Below are 21754 nucleotides of genomic sequence, written 5' to 3' on the forward strand. Positions count from 1 at the left end.
TTAGCAATATTGATTTTAGATTCGAGAGATGATAATTGATGTTTAGGCTTAGTTTCAATAGGCGGACTAATTTATAAATGGTTAACTCAAGATTTGAGAGATGAGATTTAATACGTTAAATTAACTTTATGATTGTAATACGTAGTGAAAGCCCTTTATGATCTGATTAATTGTCACATTGATGACTGATTGTTATGTTTTACCCTGGAATATTGTTGATTAGTGAACCTATGCCCTAGGCCTTTATTTCATTGATTTCCCTCCTACTTTTATTCCTTCCCACTTTTACTCTTAGTAGTTTAGTTCCCTTTTATAATAACAAATTGGTTACTTTATAATTTAGATTTTTTTAATTAATTAGGAATAAATTAACTCGTTTCCCTATGGTTCGACCTTTCTTCCCTATCTACATAGTTAGTGGATTTAGGTATTATTTTTTTGATTGGATGATTACGACTTTAGCCTGTCAAAATTTGGCACCGTTGCCGGGGACACGGTTTTATTTTTATTTTCTGATCATTTTTGTAGTCTAGATTATCCCCTCTTGTCTCAGAAAACGTTAGTTCTTTGTGACAATTCTCATATTTGTCTTTTAGTTCTTTGTTTATGCCCAGGTGTTCTAGATCAGGTTACATTCCATTCGATCCTGAAATCGAGAGCTCGTTCCACAGACAAAAGAATCTCTACAGACAAATCCTGGCGGGCTCTGAAGAAGACAATAATCGAAGAGACCCTCGAACTAATTCCAGTGATTCAAAAATTCCTTCAGATCAAGAATCAAAGATGGCGGTACCCAAGAAGCTCAATCATTACTCGCTGCCAAAGCTTACAGATTTTCCACACTTTACTCCCAATCCGGCCCTTGATGGAGTGCAATTTGAAATCAAACCCCAATTTATCACGATGATATAGAGGAAGCAATTCAGTGGAGCTAAGGGTGAAGATCCTAATCTTCACATTGCGGATTTCTGCCAGTATTGCAACACCATTAGACAAGCTGGGGTCACGTAGGACCAAATAAGGGAGATTCTTTTTCCCTTTTCATTATGTGGAAAAGCTAAATTATGGTTTAATGGTTTGAATAGAAATGCACATGGTATTACTAACTAGAAACTCTTGCCTTGAATTTTTATAACAAATATTACCCTACAGAGAGAATAGTTGTACTAAGGAGTGCTATTCAGAACATTGCCCAAGAGGCCGATGAAGCTCTATATGAGAATGCCCCCACCATAATCTGGCACAATAGTAATTGATCGAAGCCTTTTACAATGGACTTAGAAATTCATCTATATTAGTTCTAGATTCTGCAGCTAGTGGGAGATTCATGAATCTTAATGTGGAAGATGTAGGATAAGTTATCGAAGATATGGCAATACACAATTCCCAATATGGGAATCCGAGAGGGTTTGCTAACAAAGGAAAACATAAAGTCGATTCTGTATCCTTTTTGCAAGATCAGTTAACATCTATTTGTCAGAAACTAGATAATCTTACTGTTACTCCTAACTCTGTAGCTAATGTTCTGCTGTTGCTAACAATGAAGCTTTCTGTGAAAATTGTGGAATTGTAGGGCATCGGGAGCAAGATTGTAGGAGTTCCATGGAGCAAGTTAATGCCTTTCAAACCTATAGGCAAAATAACCCATAATCTAGCTCTTATAATGTTGGCCTCCGAACCATCCATATCTTTCTTACCGGATTACCAATGTACAAAACCCACCACCTTCACAACAAACACAACAGCAACCCCCACCACAGCAGAAATATTACCATCCTAATTCTTGCCAGAAAAACCAAGCACGATCCTCCTCATCTTCTGACCCTGCTATGATACAAATTAGAGCATTGCTTTCAAGCATGCAAAAGTACATGGAGAGTAGGGATGCACAAATTGATTCAATTATAGCTTACAATAAAATCATGGATAATCAAATTGCGCAAATTTCATCTACCCTAAAAACCCGTCAGCAGGGAGCTCTACCATCGCAACCAATCCATCCCACAGACTATGCCAATGCAATAACTCTAAGGAGTGGTTCACATTATGATGGACCTCCTATGCCAAAGGAAGATGGACCTGTTCTTGATCCAGATTCCTTTATACCAAATGCTAATCCTGTTAACCCTGCAGGGCTAAAAAGATATACTAACCCTTCTAATGTTTCTTTGCAGGGTAAATCTCAGGATAAGGGAGGAGATGTGCAGAGCCCAGTTATCAAAATACTATTCCCTAATAGACAATTGAAGAGTAAGTTTGATAAACAATTCGGCAAGTTTTTGGAGCTAGAAACTGTAGCTTTTACAGAGGAATGTAGTGCTTTATTGCAAAATAAATCTCCTCATAAGTTAAAGGATCCTTGTAGTTTTTCTATCCCTTGTCATATAGGTAATGTCTTCATTAATAAATCATTGTGTGATTTGGATGCTAGTGTCAGTGTTATGCCATCTTCTGTATGAGCTAAGCTTAATATGGGTGAATTAAAAGTTACTAATATAACTTTGCAAATGGTAGATCGTTCTATTAAGTACCCTTTTGGTATTTTAGAGGATGTCCTTGTCAGAGTTGGTAAATTTTTTATCCCTGTTGATTTTGTTGTTTTAGACATGGCTAAGGATACACAAATTCCCATTATATTAGGTAGGCCTTTTCTCCATACTGCAAGAGCCATTATTGATGTCAAAAATGGTAAACTAACCCTTTCTTTTGGTGATGATAATGTTACTTTTAATTTAGGGAAAGTTTTGAAAGGACCTATGCTAGAGGAAAATTGTTGTTTAATTGATGTGATTGATATAATGGATGATATTTGTGATGAAAGCTTACCACAGGTTCTTGCAAGGGATCCCTTTGAGGAAATTCTTTGTGGAGATTTATCTGCAGATAATGCAAGCGTCTGGGGTAATGATGTGGATGCCATTGAAAAAGCTCTTTCCCTAGAAGAGCTAGAACCCAAAGAGACCATGAAAGTAGTGAATTTAGTTCAGGAATCAAAACATGCAGAGGTTAATAAACCTGAACTAAAACCTCTTCCTTCTCATTTAAAATATATTTTTCTTGATGAGCAAGAACTATACCCTGTGATCATCAATACTGCACTTGATGACCTACAAACTTCCCAACTTCTAGAGGTTCTTTGAACCCATAAAAGAGCAATTGGGTACAGTATTGATGATCTTAAGGGTATTAGCCCTGATTTTTGTATGCACATGATACATTTATAGGACAACTATAAGCCCTGTATTCAACCCCAGAGAAGGTTGAATCCTAATATTATGGAAGTAGTCAAGAAAGAGGTTATGGAATTACTTGATGCAGGTATTATCTATCCTATTTCTGACTCTAAGTGGTTAAGTCCTGTAAAGGTGGTTCCTAAAAAAAGGTGGGATAACTTTGATTAAAAACGAGAAAAATAAATTGATTCCCACTAGAACTGTTACATGGTGGCGTATGTGCATTGATTATCATATATTAAATATCGCCACTAAAAAGGACCACTTCCCCCTTCCCTTTATTGATCAAATGCTTGAAAGGTTAGCTAATCATAAGTTTTTTTGTTATTTTGATGGGTATTCGGGATTTTTCCATATTCCAATTCACCTTGAAGATCAGGTAAAGACTACATTTACATGTCCTTATGGTACTTTTGCATATCGTAGGATGCCCTTTGGTTTATGTAATGCCCCTGCTACCTTTCAACGTTGCATGATGAGCATTTTTTTCTGATTCCATAGAGTCTGTTATGGAAGTCTTTATGGATGATTTTAGTGTGTATGGTTCTTCATCTGATGCATGCTTAGCAAATCTCGCAAAAATCTTGAAAAGATGTAAAGAATGTAATTTGGTTCTAAATTGGGAGAATGTCACTTTATGGTGAGAGAGGGAGTAGTTCTAGGTCATATTGTATATTAAAAGGGTATACAGGTAGATAAAGCTAAGATTTCTTTGATTGAGCAATCACCTCCCCCAGTTAATGTTAAGGGAGTTAGAAGTTTCTTAGGTCATGCCGGGTTTTATCGTCGCTTTATCAAAGATTTTTCTAAAATTGCTAAACCACTAACTCAGCTTTTACTTAAGGATGCCCCTTTAATTTTGACGGACGAGTGTCTTGAGGCTTTTAACAAGATAAAGCAGGCTCACCCATCATATGTGCACCCGATTGGAATTTTCCTTTCGAGATTATGTGTGATGCAAGTGACTTTGCACTAGGAGCCATGCTTGGGCAGAGAAAGAACAAAGTTTTGCATGCTATTTATTATGCAAGTAAAACTTTGGATGAGGCCCAAGTCAACTACGTCACCACGGAAAAGGAGTTTCTTGCTATGATTTATGCTTTAGAAAAATTTAGATCATATCTTGTTGGCTCCAAAGTTATTTTTTTACTGATCATGCAGCTTTAAAGTACTTGATAGCCAAGGCAGAATCAAAGCCTCGGCTACTCCGTTGGGTTCTCTTACTCCAGAATTTTAATATTGAGATAAAGGACAAAAAGGGTGCAGAAAACATGGTGGCAAACCACCTGTCACGTATAAGGTATGATGAGGGTAAGGACTCTCTTCCTATAAATGATTCTTTCGCTATTGATCGCGGGTAAGAGTAGGTCGTTGTTCTACTAACCCTAACAAAATTAGAAATTTATAATACCTAAACTTACACTAAACTAGTTAGTGGCAAGTAAAGGGTCGAACCACGAAGACTAAGTGTATCAATTTGTGCAAATTAGATTAGTAGGAAGGGTTGTGAGATAGAGAGAGATTAAACCAAATACTACTAAGAGAAAATAACTAATACTAGGGAAAGTGGAATCCAATTACATCAATGCATTCAACAACATCATACAATAAGATGAAAATGACCTCGATTAGGAAAATGAACACATTTAACTCACTCTCGCACAATTAATCTTGTTAATTATCCTACTAAACTAATTCACTCTCGTGCAATTAGCCTAGCAAAGGTATTGAAGAATTTAGGGCTCTCAACCAACTCACTCTTGCACAATTGATTGAAAGCACAATTAAGAGCATAGAATCGATTAGCTAGAAGGATTCTAATCCATAAAAGCATCATCCATACGCAATAATCAAGAAACAATTTCATACTAATCACAATCAATCATTCAATTCATTAATATAACCTTCATCCTATTCCCTAGAACAAGACCTAAGCTAACATAATGAAGATAGACATGGAAAACAAGGTAAAATAAGAATAAAACAAGATCAAACAAACAAACTAATTAATCTACTCAAATCAACAAACAAAAAGCAAAAACTAAGAACTAAGCAAAGCAATAAAGATAAGATAAAGTTAGAAAATGCTCATTGAATAGATGAGAAGAAGTTCCACAAAGTTGCTTCTTCAACCTCTCAAAAACCCCATGGAAATCCAACCTTTCTCTCTCTAAAACTACTCCTAAAGTAGAGAGAGAAAATCCTTATCTAACCTTAAGAGAGAAAAGCTCTCCTAAAACTAGGGAAAAATACTTAAAGGAAAAAAAATGAAGTTTTCCCGTAAAAAAACAAGGCTCGAAAATATAAAGGAAGTCGCGAAAAAACGCTGAACAAGGCTCGTTGTGCGCCCGCGCATGGTAGTTGTGTGCCTGCGCACGGTATTTGTGCACCCGCGCAAGGTACCTGTGCGCCCGCGCACACTACTACAAAAGGAGTGTATTTTCAACAGTATAGCCTCGACGCAGAGCAAGAGCATCAACAGGTAATTGTGATATCCGTGTTTTCTCGACGCTTTTTATAGTCAAAAGAAATTTTAGACTACAAAAAGCGTTGAGAGCACTAAATTGGCCCTCACGTACATTTAATAAGTTGTACCGCATTCTCAAAAACCACGCACCCAATATCACGAAACCCACCTACTCCTCATTTTCGAACATCACGGAAACTACTCCATTCTATTTTCCTTCATTCGATCTGAATTCTTCACAGAGATTCATGGAGTCTTGGCCTAGAATTTGAATTCAGATCTCATTCTTTCTTCTTTCGTTTCATAATTCTATCACAATAATTTATTTATCATGCCAAAATTATTGTCTTTGTATCAAATTTGAGGGTTTGTTGAAAGTTGTTTTGCGGCAACCATTTTTCCTGCTCTCCTCACAGGTTACATTTTTACATCAATCTTTGTTCATTTTCAACTCTTAGGGGGTGTTTGGTATCAAATTAGTAAATGTAAGGGAATGGAAACAAATTAGAAGGGGAAAGGGTAATATATAGTGTTACCCTTACTAGTTGTTTGGTATTACTAAGGAAACGTAAATAATTGTAATCAATCCCTTTCCTCTTGTTTGGCATAGATAACTTGGAAACAAATAGTTTTCCTTCTAATTTTTGATGTCTTGGCTAACTTTTGATATACATTATACAATGTAGAGCAACACTAATTACCATAATATACATATATATATTTTTTGAACCGATTACCATAATATATCATATGCTAGATATATAGGCAAAGTCACATAAGTTGTTGACTACAAAAGCATTGAAATTCTAGTATTCTCAAAAAAAAAAAAAATAATAAAAAAAAGCATTTAAAAACCATTAAAACATTAATTCCAATAACAACTTAGGACAAAACTTTCTACTTCTTCTTAAGAAGATCAATTGCATATTGTTTCTTCATATTAGTTGGAGCTTGATAGAAGATGCTGAGCTTCATACGTCCAATACCTTTTATTTTTACCTCTACCTCGATTGCTTGCCTCACCCTTAGCTTGACTAGCCTCCATCTGAAAAATTAAAAACAAAAAATAAAAAACCAAAAATCAATTGAAGCTACTACTGACCTAATGCTGATTTTTTTAAAATAAAGACATCATTTAACAATCACCATTGAAAATGTTAACATACAAAAACATAACACCATAAAAAAGGTAGTGGTACAGATGCAATAAAGACTGAAAGGATAACAAGCAGACTAGTAGAGGTTATGAGATGTCAAGACTTAAGAGTAAAATTATCGAGATTAATGAGTTTTTTTTTTCAACAATAGATTTAAAAGGTACATAAATTTAATTAGCACCCAAAGATCCATCAATTGTGTCAAAAGAGGCTGGAGTGCCTAAGATGCATCAGTATTAAAGTGCCTTAGAAAAATTTCCTAGCCTATAACCATGAAGGCAATGAAGCACACTAGTACAAATCAATGAAAACTAGAAAATATAATGTCCAAGACAAAATCCTAATAGTAAATCTAGACCAATGAAGCCTTATGTTTCAATACAAGATCAATGTACACCAAACTTTACAATCAAAACAACATAATAGGATTAACTAATCTTGAATTGAGAATGATGGGATTACAACAATACATAAAAACACACTAATAAAACATTCTTTTAAATGGTATCTTTGACCTCTATATGGAGCAAGAAAACCCTCACAATTCGTATACCCCGCATCAGCCAAATAATAATTACCTTCACTTACCTCAAGGTACTCTAAAACCGTTTGGTCTAGAAAGAGCATTTCGAAGTACACGCATATCATGGGCCAAGTCTTCCCAACCAGGAAGAACATAAATAAATTGCATATTAGGTGCACAAACACCCAATACATTCATAGCAATCGTTCCTTTTCTTGTTCTATACTTTGGTCGTTCTTTTGAAGGCACATTTACATTAATGTAAGTCCCATCTAATGCCCCTAAACAATTCTACAAAAATAGGAAAAACTATTACTTACAAACAAGCAAAAATAAGAAAATCCTAGCAAAATTTAGGGGCTTTGAAAATATCAATACCTTGAAGGATTTCCACCTTTCATCTTCACAATCATCCAATATTTGTGTGGGATTGTAAAGTAGTACTTCATGCAACTTGAGAAAAGCCCTTAGACAAAGGTGAAATTGCCGGCTCACGGTTTCTCCACTTCTATAGAAGTAATGTCCAATAGACCTATTCTTCTTATGATGAGCCAACGTGTATAAAAACATGGCTACTATCTCTTGAAGCGACATGTTTTTTGTTCCACTCAAACCCCCAATGTCTCTAAGCATCTCACAAATAATATTGAAAGTTTTTCTATTAACGCGAAGCTCACTCTTGCATTTCACATCACTCTCCTATAAAGCCCTCTCAATACTAACATCCGTAACAATTTTTTGTTTCTTTTCCTATCTTTTATTTGAACCCCCCTTATTGTAACAACGCTAATTATATACCACATCCAATACATCATCAACATAATAATAACCATTGCAATTACTATTTGTATTTGTTTTAGCTTTTTCTTCCTTATAGAATGCATAAGTCGAGGCATTGTACAAGAAACACAGAAAATAAATGGCAATTGAACCTGATAAATGGCAAAACAATAGTTATATCAATCTCTAGTTAATCAAATAACAAATATTGTCAACCAAATCATGAGGAGTAAACTACTCAAGAAACAAGCAAAATTAAGCAAAAAAACCATGGTCTATATACTCAAAATAGTAGCAGTAACTTTCTCACTGTAATGCATACACATATGGAGCAAAATAAGACATGTATAGCACCAGAAAACCATGGTCTATATACTCAAAATAGTAGCAGCAACTTTCTCATCGTAATGCATACATATGGAGCAAAATAAGACATGTTCAGCACCACCAATAATCTATTACATTCATAACATACATATAATTACCAAATGAAGAAATTATACAAAACTCCAATGTTTGTTAAATAATTTCAAGTGAATTGAAGCTTAAAACAATAACATTCGTAGCTGAAACTTGAAGTAATTATAATAATACAATCAAAAATAAAACAAAAACAACTTTCTAAGATTGCAATTGAACACGCAAGTAATAAATTCATACCAAAAAACGCAAAAAATTGATACTACATGAAACCTAGAAATTGAACGAAAACAACTTTCTGAAGTTGCAATTGAACACGCAAGTAATAATTCATACCAAAAACGCAAAAATTGATACTACATGAACCCTAGAAATTGAATGAGAGAAATGAAGATAGCAAACCTGTGATAATTTCTGAAGATTTGCAGAAGAAAATCGAAAATTTAGGAGTAAGATCTGGAGAATTGCATCTTCCTCGTAGAATCGTCGAAATTTTTTGGGAATTTTCAAAGAATTATCAAGCAAGTGAAGAGGAGAGACAAGAATTTTCTTTATTTTTTGTGTTAGAGGAAGGAAAGGGGATTTGTTTCCTCACCTATTACAGGGGAAACAATTGGGTGGATTGGGTTACCCCTAACTAACGGTTTGTGTTACTTTAGTCCGTAACCAAACACAATGTAACGGAAACGCTAATATGATTCCGTTTCCATCCCTATAAAATCCCTATATCAAACACTCCCTTAATAGGTATAAATTGCTTTTATTAGTTAATTTTTTGTGTAATTTTAATTTATAGTTACAAGTTGCAATTACCCAATCTCGTTTCAAAACCTAGGTTATATAGATCTTGTTCTATTTCTGTTTCTTCAAATAAATCTCTTAGTTTCTAGATATTTTCTTACACATTAGTGATTTATTGGATGGCTAATTCATCTGTTTAGATCTATTTCTATATGGTAAGTAAAACTTGAGATTGATTTAATTTCATGTGTTCTCTTTGATTAATTGGGTTCAAGGTTGATGTCTTCCATATCGCTCTGTCAACTATTGTTTTGTACGTGGTTAAGTCCATGATTCAATATTTTATAAATTAGAGAGAAATTATTAGATCATAAAAATTATACTATGAAGTTACGAGTTAGCAGTAGATGAACTTTGATTAAATTCTACTCTGAGCTGAATTGTAGAATAGTTTGTTTAAGTTGTACGATGAAACAATTTCGGTGTGGGCCTTGCCTTGAAATGCCAGTATTTATGGGATATCATGAATTTTTGATACAATAATTTTAATAGAGAGTTTCCATGTTCATATCCAGCTGCTGGTTCCTGACTTACCTCGATCTCTCAAATAATAAATTTAGTGGGGTGATCATAGAATCCTTTTATACCAGCCTTCCTAAGCTTCCTAAGCTTCGGTTTCTTGATCTTAGTTATTGGATTAAATAACTACTACATTTTGGTAACTAGTTTCTCTTGCTAATGAAATTTTATCTCCTGACATATTTAGAGTGGGTGTTGTGACTGTTGTCAAAAGTCTTCCTTTTCTTTTTCTGATTCATGTTACTTCTCTTTCATCATTTTTGTGCACAAGCAATCTCGTGGCTATGGATACAATAACTGAGGATGATTTCTGATTTTCCTGGCTTTATGATAAATGTGGTGGGAGTTGGCGCAACTATACAAGCTAAGCTATACCAAGCTTTGGAAAAGATTATCTTGATACATGTTTTGCTTCCATCCATGTTTGACTGATACGAGTCTTCTAAAAATTGTAGCTGCATTTTTATGTATATTGCTCAAGCTATCATTAGTATCATACTGAATTACTGATATATATTGGCTTTCTTAGTGGAAACTTGTAGTTGACTCACAAAAGGATCTTAATCGAATTTGGTCTGGTTTAATCTAATTGAAGATCCTAGCTTTTATAACTACTCCGCTGATTAGTTAGTGTGCTCAAATTTGATACTATTGGCATGCTCTTAGATCGAGTTTGCTAACTTTCTGTTTTTGTTACATTTGGTGGCAAGTCCTCAGTTCTCAGTTCTCAGCTAGTTTGCTTACTTTTTGTCATGCTTCATGGAGGACTAGCGGCAAGCTAAAATAACATAACATTTTTATTAAGGGCTTAATCTTTATCTGATTGTTGATACTCTAATAAAATGCTCTTGCAATTCTGCAATTTTATTTTTCAGCAAACTGAAATAGAATTATAAATAGCAGGGCTGGGATGATACTTACGCAGGAGTCATGAGAGGGCTTGAATATTTTCCTACATCCAAACCAGGTATCACTGCACATATTTACTTGGTTTCATTAGTAGTAGTAGTAGTAGTATATATATATATGATGATGTGTACTATTCAAACAGTTAGGAGCTATAGTACATGTTCGGTTATTAGATTATCTACTATAGTTACCTATTCAGTTATGCATTTTGCTTTTGATAGGAATTGTTATTTGCAAAGATCTTTTTATCTTGTAGATCTAGGTGAGGAATTATGAATAGAAGCTATTTGTATATAAGTATTTCTCTAAATTAAAGACAACTTAATAATTTAAAATTCAGTCTTTGAACTACATGTCGTGATCATTATATTGATGAGATATGTATGTAAGCAAATTGATGGATTCCAAGGTGAATTTGGCAGCTGCTGCACGGTAAAAAAAAATTGAATAAATAAGTGAATTAAAAGTAAAAGTTGGTTAGATGATAACAAATACTAAGAATGAAGGGATGGGTGAAGCAAATACAAAGAGTGCAACAAACTTGTCCTCCTTAATGCGCTCTTCACACTTTTGCCGTTCAATTTCTAGTTCGTGAAATCAGAGCTAAAATCTAGAACTGAATCCAGAACTAAATTTCAGAACTGAATTCAGAGCTGAATTTCAGATCTAAAGTTCAGAACTAAAAATCAGATTTGAAATATAGAACTGAATTCAGATCTAAAGTTCAGAACTGAAAATCAGATTTGAAATCCAAACTAATATTCAAAATTCTTGTGTGTGTGTGTGTGTGTGTGTCTGTGTGAAATTCAGATTTTGTGTGTGTGTGTGTATAAGTGTAGATTATCCTTTTTATTAGCTTTGTCATTGTTTATCTTTACTTATATACTTGTTGAACGTCAGTTAAATTGTTTTATCTTATATTATATATGCTTTGATATTTATCATGGTATAATTATGATGCTTCATTATACTTGGTTAATACAAAGACTTTTATTAGTTTCAATTGTGGACTAGTTCTTAATATTCTCTAAAAAAGCATGTGTATGTTCTTGTTTAAATACATTGGTCTTTTCATTGATCTTTAAATACAACATGTTGAATCTTGAGACTATATTGTGTAATGGACTAATTTATACTTTGAATTTTTTTTTCTTTGAAGATTGGAAAAGGCAATGTAGGTGCAACAACAGAATAGGCCGGGACACTTGAGCATCAAAACAAGCGACTATATCGCCTATAAGGCCATCATCTATCTATTTTGGTTTTTAGTCTTATATTAGTGATGTATTTATTTAGGGACAAGCTACTATAATATGCGACTTTTTTTTTTATTATTTATTGTGTTTATGTTTTCTTTTATAAATTTGGTAATTAACTACGTACTCTTATTATTTTTTATTAATTATTGGTTTTTTTATTTAGTTATATAGACTATTTTTAATTTAAATTTTAATGTTATTAATTTAATTTATTATGATAAATTTAAATAACTATAATATATGTATGATGGTAATGATTTAATAAAAGGAAAAAAAACATAAAAAAAATTATAGACGCTTTTTAATGTCTAAATATTTTGAACATTTTCATATTTCAAGAGTTTCCTGCCATACCATAGGTTGACACGAAGAAACGCGAGACAACAAATAGCGTTGCTAAATTTGAGTATGTGGACACGTAAAAGCGTCGCTAAAAAACTACACAATTTTGGGATTATGTGCGAAATAAGTATTTTTCGACGCTTCGTAAATTAGTTAGGACACATAAAAGCGTCGATATTCTCGACGCTTTTTTGTGTCCCTCAAAATTCTCGACTGACGTATTCTCGATGCTTTTTAGCAGCGTCGAGAAATATTTTTGCGACGCTTTTTAGCGTCGAAAAAAGGCCTGAAAAGCGTCTAAAAAACACGCTTTTTGTAGTAGTGGCAACAAACTATGCGCCCGCGCCTTTGTGGGTTGGGGTTTGCTGGCTGAGTTGTGCGCTCGCGCGCCTTGGGTGTGCTCCCGCGCAAGAGAGTGTGCGCTGATAAAGGAATAAAGTAGTCGTTAATTGCCTATCCCAAAATCAAACACTATTTATAAAATCCTAAACCAACCTAAAATAAGTATAGGTAAGTATAGGGTCGAACCCAAAGGAGTTAGTTGGTGTTATCTTTAGCCTAAATCACGCTATTTCGGAGATTGAAGTGAGAAAAATGGTTGGTGTTATGATAGCAAAATTAGACTAATCAAGTAATTCAATAAGCTAAATGCTAGGGATATTGGTTCCACATGCTAATTCAATAATCATGCTAATCGACAATTTCTTCGTTTGATTCAAGTATTGCAAAGGACAACCAATAGTAGCAATCAAGAGAGTTCAAGAGCTATCTCCTAGAGGCCAAACTAGGGGTCACTATGAATGGCTAATCAAGGAAATTCACAAATCAAACTCAATCAATTAATGCAATTCTCAAATTGATTGGTCTTGTCATTAAGAAATGCAATGCAATCTAGATTAATCTTATAGGTTGATCATTTGTAATCTTATTAATCACATGCAAAACTATGTCAACCAATTTAATTGCAACAATTCAATCAATCAAAGATCATCAACTAGCACAAATTATCAATCAAGCATGCTTCCCCTTCTCCCTAGCAACTAATCTACTCACTAATCATGGTGTAACTCAAGAACAAATTACTAGAATTAGCATTGATCATCATTCTAAATCAAAATCAAGAGAAAGCAATATCAACTACAATATCCAATTCAAATCCAAGCAATACTAACAATCAAAGATAAAACTAAATCAATCAAGTAAGAGATGAACTAGAAGAAGAAAATCTTACTAACATTAATGATTGAAAATGAAGAAATTCAAGCTCAGTTGATCCAATGTTGAAATACAAATCCAATACCAAGAACTTCTCTCTAACTTCTCTCTCTAAAATTAAGCTAATGAAAATTATCTAAAAGTTATCTTCAAAAAAGGAATTACAAGTGTATTTATAGGCAAAGAAGAAAAACAGGATTCCCGCGCCCTCTCCAATAAACCCCGCGCACGCGGTAAAATGGGTATGGAACCCATTAAAAATTCCGCGGGCTTCCTAGGCAACACCCGCGCCCGCGTTCTTCTAGCCCGCGCCCGCGGCAAAAGCGCGGCGAGTCCCCTGCTCCCAAAGGGTGATCAGAGGGTCGCGGTCTCTCTGACACGAGCGGGCTCTCTAAACTACCCGCGCTCGCGGCAAGCCTGCAGCCAGACCGCAGAGAGTTCCTGGTCGAAATATGCCAATTTTGTGCATATGAGCCCGCACCCGCGCCCGCGGCAGACTGGCAGAGCTTGATGCCCTCTCCATGCCCTCTCTGAGCGCTCTCCAAGCCGATTATTTCCTCCTTGCTTAGTCAATATAGCCTATCTTGATTCCCTTGCAAAGACAAATCCTAGGTACCTATAAAAACAAACAACGAAAAGGAATAAAAGGGAAAAAGAACCAAATAAAAGGAAAACACGAGGAAAACACGAAAAACACAAGGAAAGAAAGAAAGAAAGGGATTAAAGGAAAAAGGATAAAAAATAAGATAAGAAAGCATAAAAAGGAAGATGAAATCATCCTAAAAGACTACCCTATGAGTGCCATAAATGACACTCATCATGCGCCCGCGCACAGGTCGCACGCAGGCCGTGCAAAACTTTCTGCCTCGATTCTGCAATTTCGCCTCTTTTACACGGGTTCTGACAGGGCTGCGCGCCCGCACACTCCAACCGCGCGCCCGTGCACATTGTGCGCGCCCTTGCACCTTGCTTTCTTCGATTCTTCTCTCATGCTTCCTTGGCTTCTTATATGCAATCCAAGACTTCAAATACCTAAGCACAAACACCAATGGAAGCAATAAGGTATAGGGAACGGTGGAAACACGCACTGAAGGCAAGCATTCAAGAATATACGGGATTTCATTAAAAACACATCGAGACATGTATGCACGCATTATTTGAACAAAACAACTACAAAACACCCTAAGACAAGCTAAAACAAGGCATAAACACTGTCCTAGGAGTGACATAAATGTCACTCATCAAATTCCCCCAAGCTAAACCTTTGCTCGTCCTCGAGCAATACAAAGAGAAAGGGAATGAATTATTCAAGCAAAGCTAAGACACTAAAGGAGATGAGAATGTACACTAACTCACTTTCGTTGGAATCACGGTCAATTTTAGCAACTAAAGACAAGCCCTTTAAACCCCTAGATCGCCCTAGAGGACGAGTGTGCTCTCGTGAGGGTTATCTAAGAGTTTAACCCACAACTCTATACAAAAACCAAGGTAAGGTGATAAAACGAAAAGGAAAAAGAAACATAAAAAGAGAAAGAAAACAAAAATTCATATTTGGACAAGAGATAAGAACAAGCACCAATGAATGCAAACCTTTCTATATAGACAAATGTATGCACATTCCAAGATGTCAATGGTTGATTGAAACATAACATATGCTAAGCATAGAGAACTAATGAGGACTCAATCCACCCTATCCTCAACAAATCGGGCCGTGTTCTCTCCACTAGATTCAAATCAACCCTTAAGCTAGTTTCTCATGATTCCTCAAAGAAACCGGAAAAAGATAAAGAAATGAAAAACTTTGAGAAGGTAATCCCGACATCTCAACTATGCATACTCTCTCCATAGGTTTGAAGTCTATCTCTCTCCACCGTTCTTTAACTCAACCCCACTAAAGTCTAAGGGTCTTTTATTGGGTTGTAACGTAAGGCTAAGGGTTAAGGCGGGGTAAAAATTTGAAAATTTTGGTGATATTTCCTAAGTGAAGCAAAAGAGTGGCCTACTCTCAGAAACAAACTCAAGAAGTCACAAAATATCAAACAAAAATACCAATAATGCCATCTCTCCCAAGCTTATTCAACACTAACACACAATATAAACAAAAATGAAAGAACGCTCCCCCCCCCCAAGCTTGAACGAAGCATTGTCCTCAAATTTTTGCTTCACTTAGGAAGAGAAATGAAACAAACTAAAATATATTTTGTGTTTTTTGTTTCTTTTTCAAATTTTTTTTATTTTTTTAATTTTTTTTTTCTTGCATACTCTTATTTAGTGTCCTTGCCTTTTTTAACTATGGACGGCTTTTTCTTGAAACTTCATTTGATTTTCTTGAATTGCATCTTTCTTCTCAAACTTTTTTGCATATTCTTTTCAAGCTCAACTTTCAAGATCTTACTTAAACCAATTATCAAAATGTCTTGTTCATATTCAACACTCTCAAAACTCAAACCTCACATGCCAATGCTTCACTAACTAAAAGGGTTGGTAAACATAGGCCATTGGGTTTTTAATGCGGTTTAAACAAGAGCGGAAAACATTAGGCTTTAATTTGTTAGCAAGTAGGTCGATGCAAAATAGAGAGCAACCCCATCTTACCACTCTATAGAGCAACTCCATCTTACCACATTCCCGTGAACTAAGGCTTCATGGACCCCTAAAAGTTCTTAACCCGACTACCTTAGCATATAGTATTCGAGAGTCAACCAATGACACTCACAAACCGTTCACACATTTACCACTTAGGATGAAAAATATTCAAGAATACAAGTCCCAAAATAGAATGTCAAAAATAAGAACAAACAAAACACATTTTGCCAAAATTACCTTGATAATAAACAAAAACCTTTTTGGATTTTTCAAAATAAAAGAAAAAACATGGAAATGCATATACTCAAGTGCATGGCATAAATGAATCAACATCCCACCAAACATGATATAATACCCTCCCCCAAGCTTGAATGAGACAATATACTCAAATATAAACCAAAAAATCCATGGGAGGGGAAAAGAAACAAATCAATCCAACAAACCAACACAAGTCCAACGAGTCACCAACCATTAGAGAAAGAGCTAGGAAAGATATTACCGGATATTGGTGGGTGTAATTACCCGCAAATGAACCAATTTAACCTTTCAAAGTCGATTTCCTCTTGAATTGAATCTCGATTTCCATATGCTAGCAAAAATAGGCATTAAACTTCCTTAATTCTTGATCCAAACCAATGCATAACTATATATCAAGTTATGTACCTAGCAAGGGGCACACAAACATTTCCATGAGATAAAATATAATCTAAAAAGAAAGGAAATGAAAGCAATAAAAATCTCGGGTTACTTCCCGAGAAAGGCTTATTTAACGTCCAAGCAAGACTGCTCTAGTAAATAATATTGCAATGAATGCAAGAGCTTATCAAATGCACTACCACACATTTAATAGGATAACAAGTAGGCAAATGAAGGAAGGAGGACGTGCAACAAGATTATTGCACGTAAGTGATGAGGAAGATGCCAAAAGAAGGAAGAAAAATCAAAAGAAAAATCAAGAAAATAAGAAGAGAAAGAAGAAGAAAAATAAGGAAAATAATAAAAAGGCAAAATCTCCTCAAAATCTTTTTGGGTGGCACAATCACCCATTTCCTCAATAATAGGAGGATGAAAAGGAAAGTCTCATCAAACAAAAGAAGGTCCTCAATAGGCTCTTTGACAAAAGAAGGGAGGAACATCGGATAGTAGGAGATGTGGTCAAATTTCCTTGACAAAAGGATATGAGGAAGGGGAGGAGAAACAAAGGTCTCATATGGCCTCACATAACCAATGAGGGCATGCAAATCAATTATAGAATCCTCAAAAGAACACTCATGACGCAAATCTCCCTCAAACAAAAACTTTTCAATATAAATAACCTCATCCTCCTCTGTATCACAACAATGAACAACAACTCCCTCAACATCCTCAAAGCCTAGAGTCTCTAAACCAAGCATGAAAGGATAAAGGTTTCTCTCAAACTCATCCCTTTCCCATGAAGCATTGCCAACAAACTCTCTCAAAAGGCTATAATGTTTTGTTACACCTTCAATGAACATACTAGCCATAACCTCAAATGAGTCCAAAGACTCGTGAATAGAAGGGTCACAAACATGCAAGGTAGACTCATCAAGATATGGAAGGGGTTGGAATCCTCAAAATCGACATTTTCTTCATTCACAACTCTTCCACCATCACTCAAGGGACTCTCAATCTCTCTTGATTTCTCAAACTCACCATCATCATGCTCATGAACTCTCTCATTCAAACATGAAGATGGCTCACTCACATCCTCACCAAGGGAAGCTCTCAAAGGGGGTGAATAAGGGGAAGGATGGCATTCAAGCTCAAATGGGGAATGAAAAGGATTAAAATCCTCAAAAATCCTCTCATCACAAGAAAATCTCCCCTCAACTTCACACCCTTGGCCCACATCATCCTCAAAAACACTCTCACACTCCAAGTGAGGTGCCTCACCTCCATCTAAATAAATCATAGCACTCATCACTTGGGCAAGCCTCACTTCTCTCAATTTTTGTTCCTCTTGAAGCTCTTGGAGTTGTTGGGTGAGATATTGCATTTGAGAGAGAATTTGGGCATCAATGTTATTGGGTTAAGGTTCATGATCAAAATCAAATTTCATATCATCAAAATTAGCAGAAACCTCATCACAATGAGCATAAGGGGGAAAGGGGTCAAATTGCATATTTGAATCATCACAAGGCACATTAGAAGTATCACGAGAATTCATGCAAAAATTAAAAGAATCTTGACATTGAGAATCAAAACAAGAAACATGAGATTCTCTATCATAGAAATCCCTAGCAAGCCATGTGAAGAAATTCCAAGCATCATGCATAGACAAATGACAAAATCTACCATTATTCATGTCCTCAACCATTCCCCTAGTATACTCATTCATGCCCCAATAAGCTATACCACAAGCATCACTAAAAGAACACCCATGGTAACTAAGGAAACCATCTAGTCTTTCAAAGTAAGCATAGAAGGGTTCAAATTGAGGAAAAGATAAGCATGCCATTTTTATACAAATAACAAAGAAAAGCAAACAAAAATCAAATAATATACAAGAACCTAGCTAATCTAATCAACACAAACTAATGAACGCCTTAGTTCCCCGGCAACGACGCCAAAATTTTATTGCGGGTAAGATTTGGTCGTTGGTCTACTAACCCTAACCAAATTAGAAATTTATAATACCTAAACTTACACTAAACTAGTTAGTGGCAAGTAAATGGTCGAACCACAAAAACTAAGTGTATCAATTTGTGAAAATTAGACTAGTAGGAAGGATTGTGAGATAGAGAGAGATTAAACCAAATACTACTAAGAGAAAATAACTAAAACTAGGGAAAGTGGAATCCAATTACATCAATGCATTCAACAACATCATACAATAAGATGAAAATGACCTCAATTAGGAACATCAACACATTTAACTCACTCTCGCACAATAAATCTTGTTAATTATCCTACTAAACTAATTCACTCTCGTGCAACTAGCCTAGCAAAGGTATGGAAGAATTTAGGGCTCTCAACCAACTCACTCTTGCACAATTGATTGAAAACACAATTAAGAGCATAGAATCGATTAGCTAGAAGGATTCTAATACATAAAAGCATCATCCATACACAATAATCAAGAAACAATTTCATACTAATCACAATCAATCATTCAATTCATTAATATAACCTTCATCCTATTTCCTAGAACAAGACCTAAGCTAACATAATAAAGATAAACATGGAAAACAAGATAAAATAAGAATAAAACAAGATCAAACAAACAAACTAATTAATCTACTCAAATCAACAAACTAAAAGAAAATACTAAGAATTAAGCAAAGCAATAAAGATGAGAGAAAGTTAGAAAATGCTCATTGAATAGATGAGAAGAAGTTCCACAAAGTTTCTTCTTCAACCTCTCAAAAACTCCATGGAAAATCCAAGGTTTCTCTGTCTAAAACTACTCCTAAACTAGAGAGAGAAAATCCTAATCTAACCCTAAGAGAGAGATGATCTCCTAAAACTAGGGAAAAAGATCTAAGGAAAAAAAATGAAGTTCCCCCGTAAAAAAGTAAGGCTCGCAAATATATAGGAAGTCGCGAAAAAACGCTTAACATGGCTCGTTGTGCGCCAGTGCATGGTAGTTGTGCGCCCGCGAATGGTATTTGTGCATCCGCGCAAGGAATCTGTGCGCCCGCGCAACAGAATGTGCGCCCGCGCATGGTGGCTGCACGCCCGCCTTGGGTGTGCGCCCGCGCAAGAGAGTGTGTGCCAGTGCACAGGTCGCACGCAGGCCGCGCAAAACTTTCTGCCTCGATTCTGGAATTTCGCCTCTTTTGCGCGGGTTGTGATAGGGCTGCGCGCCTGCACACTCCAACTGCGCGCCCGTGCACATTGTGCGCGCCCTTGCACCTTGCTTTCTTCGATTCTTCTCTTATGCTTCCTTGGCTTTTTATATGCAATCCAAGACTTCAAATACCTAAGCACAAACACCAAAGGAAGCAATAAGGTATAGGGAACGGTGCAAACACGCACTGAAGGCAAGCATTCAAGAATATACGCGATTTCATTAAAAACACATCGAGACATGTATGCACGCATTATTTGAACAAAACAACTACAAAACACCCTAAGACAAGCTAAAACAAGGCATAAAAACTATCCTAGGAGTGACATAAATGTCACTCATCACCTGATGACAACCTATATCCAGTTGTAGAGCAACACCCTTGGTATGCCGATTTTGCTATCAATTTAGTGGATGGTACCCTACCTCCTGACTTGTCCTACCAACAGAAAAAGAAATTCCTTTCTAATGTTAAACATTATTTTTGGGATGATCATTTTTTGTTTCGTGAGTGTGCAGATGGATTATTTTGCAGGTGTGTTCCCGAATGGGAAGTTCACGGCTTACTTACTAGTTGTCACACCTCACCTTATGGAGAACATCATGGCCCCACCAAAACGGTGGCCAATAATAATGAGTCGGTTTTTTACTAGCCCACCATGTTTAAGGATGCTAACACTTTTGTGCAGGTTTGTGACTCTTGCCAGAGGACTGCCAACATCTCGCGGCGGCATGAGATGCCTCAAATTGGGATTCTAGAAGTTGAAATTTTTGATGTTTGGGGTGTTTATTACATGGGACCGTTCCCTTCTTCAAATGGGAATCGCTATATACTTGTCGCCGTTGACTATGTATCCAAGTGGGTTTAGGCCATTTCCACTCCTGCTAATGATGCCAAGGTGGTCCATAGACTTTTCAAGAAGACTATGTTTTCAAGGTTCGGAGTACCAAGAGCCATAATCAGTGATGGAGGATCCCACTTCCATGAGCGGAAATTAGATACCCTCCTCAAGAAGTATGGTGTATACCATAAGATAGGTTTAGCCTACCATCCTAAAACTAGTGGCCAAGTTGAAGTTTCTAACTGTGAGATCAAGGCCATTCTAGGAAGGTGGTGACAAAATCAAGGAAAGATTGGAGCGATAAGTTGGATGACACCCTTTTTTGCATACAGAACTGCATTTAAGACCCCAATAGGTACTACCTCATATAGACTTGTGTACGATAAAGCATGTCATCTTTCGGTGGAATTAGAATACAAGGCTTATTGGGATATTAAGGAGCTCAATTTGGATGTTAAGATAGCGGTAGGAAATAGGTTACTTCAACTTAACCAACTTGATGAGTTTAGGTTGGCGGCCTATGATAGTGCACGTGTCTACAAGGAGAAGACCAAGAGATGGCATGACAAGATTATCCTTCCAAGAGAGTTCAAAGAGGGTGACAAGGTGTTGTTGTTCAACGCTAGACTTAAACTATTCCCAGGAAAGTTAAAGTCAAGGTGGTCAGGTCCTTTTATTGTCAAAAGGGCTAACAAATTTTGTTCTATGGAATTATTCGATGAGCATGGTAATGAATTCAAAGTTAATGACCAAAGACTTAAGATATATCATGAGGGGGATACTATTGGTGCAGTTGAACTTCTTAACCTAATCGGTTCAAGTTCATTTTGAGATACAATGTGGTAAGAGGGTCGTGCGGGACCTAGATAAACCAGCGCTTTGCGGGAGGC

At 36.0% G+C, this 21754-nt stretch overlaps 2 protein-coding genes and 1 long non-coding RNA gene across 3 annotated transcripts; 2 read left to right on the forward strand and 1 right to left on the reverse strand.

Moving 5' to 3' along the window:
- Positions 1-7446: 7446 nt before the first annotated feature.
- LOC110702690 lies at positions 7447-8648 on the reverse strand. The gene is made up of 2 exons (XM_021880444.1): positions 7759-8648; positions 7447-7671 (listed from the first exon to the last, which is right to left on the reverse strand). The coding sequence occupies exons 1-2, from the start codon at positions 8011-8013 to the stop codon at positions 7447-7449; spliced, it is 480 nt and encodes a 159-aa protein (XP_021736136.1). The 5' UTR covers positions 8014-8648.
- A 740-nt stretch (positions 8649-9388) lies between these two features.
- Positions 9389-12138, forward strand: LOC110702711. Its single transcript, XR_002507551.1, has 3 exons — positions 9389-9536; positions 10804-10867; positions 11969-12138. It is a non-coding gene; the product is annotated as an uncharacterized LOC110702711 (long non-coding RNA).
- Positions 12139-20759: 8621 nt separating this feature from the next.
- LOC110702691 lies at positions 20760-21695 on the forward strand. Its single transcript, XM_021880446.1, has 2 exons — positions 20760-20881; positions 21197-21695. The coding sequence occupies exons 1-2, from the start codon at positions 20760-20762 to the stop codon at positions 21693-21695; spliced, it is 621 nt and encodes a 206-aa protein (XP_021736138.1).
- Positions 21696-21754: the final 59 nt, after the last annotated feature.

This window comes from Chenopodium quinoa, unplaced genomic scaffold (assembly GCF_001683475.1).
Source record: "Chenopodium quinoa cultivar QQ74 unplaced genomic scaffold, ASM168347v1, whole genome shotgun sequence".
In the NCBI taxonomy this organism is placed as follows: domain Eukaryota; kingdom Viridiplantae; phylum Streptophyta; class Magnoliopsida; order Caryophyllales; family Amaranthaceae; genus Chenopodium; species Chenopodium quinoa.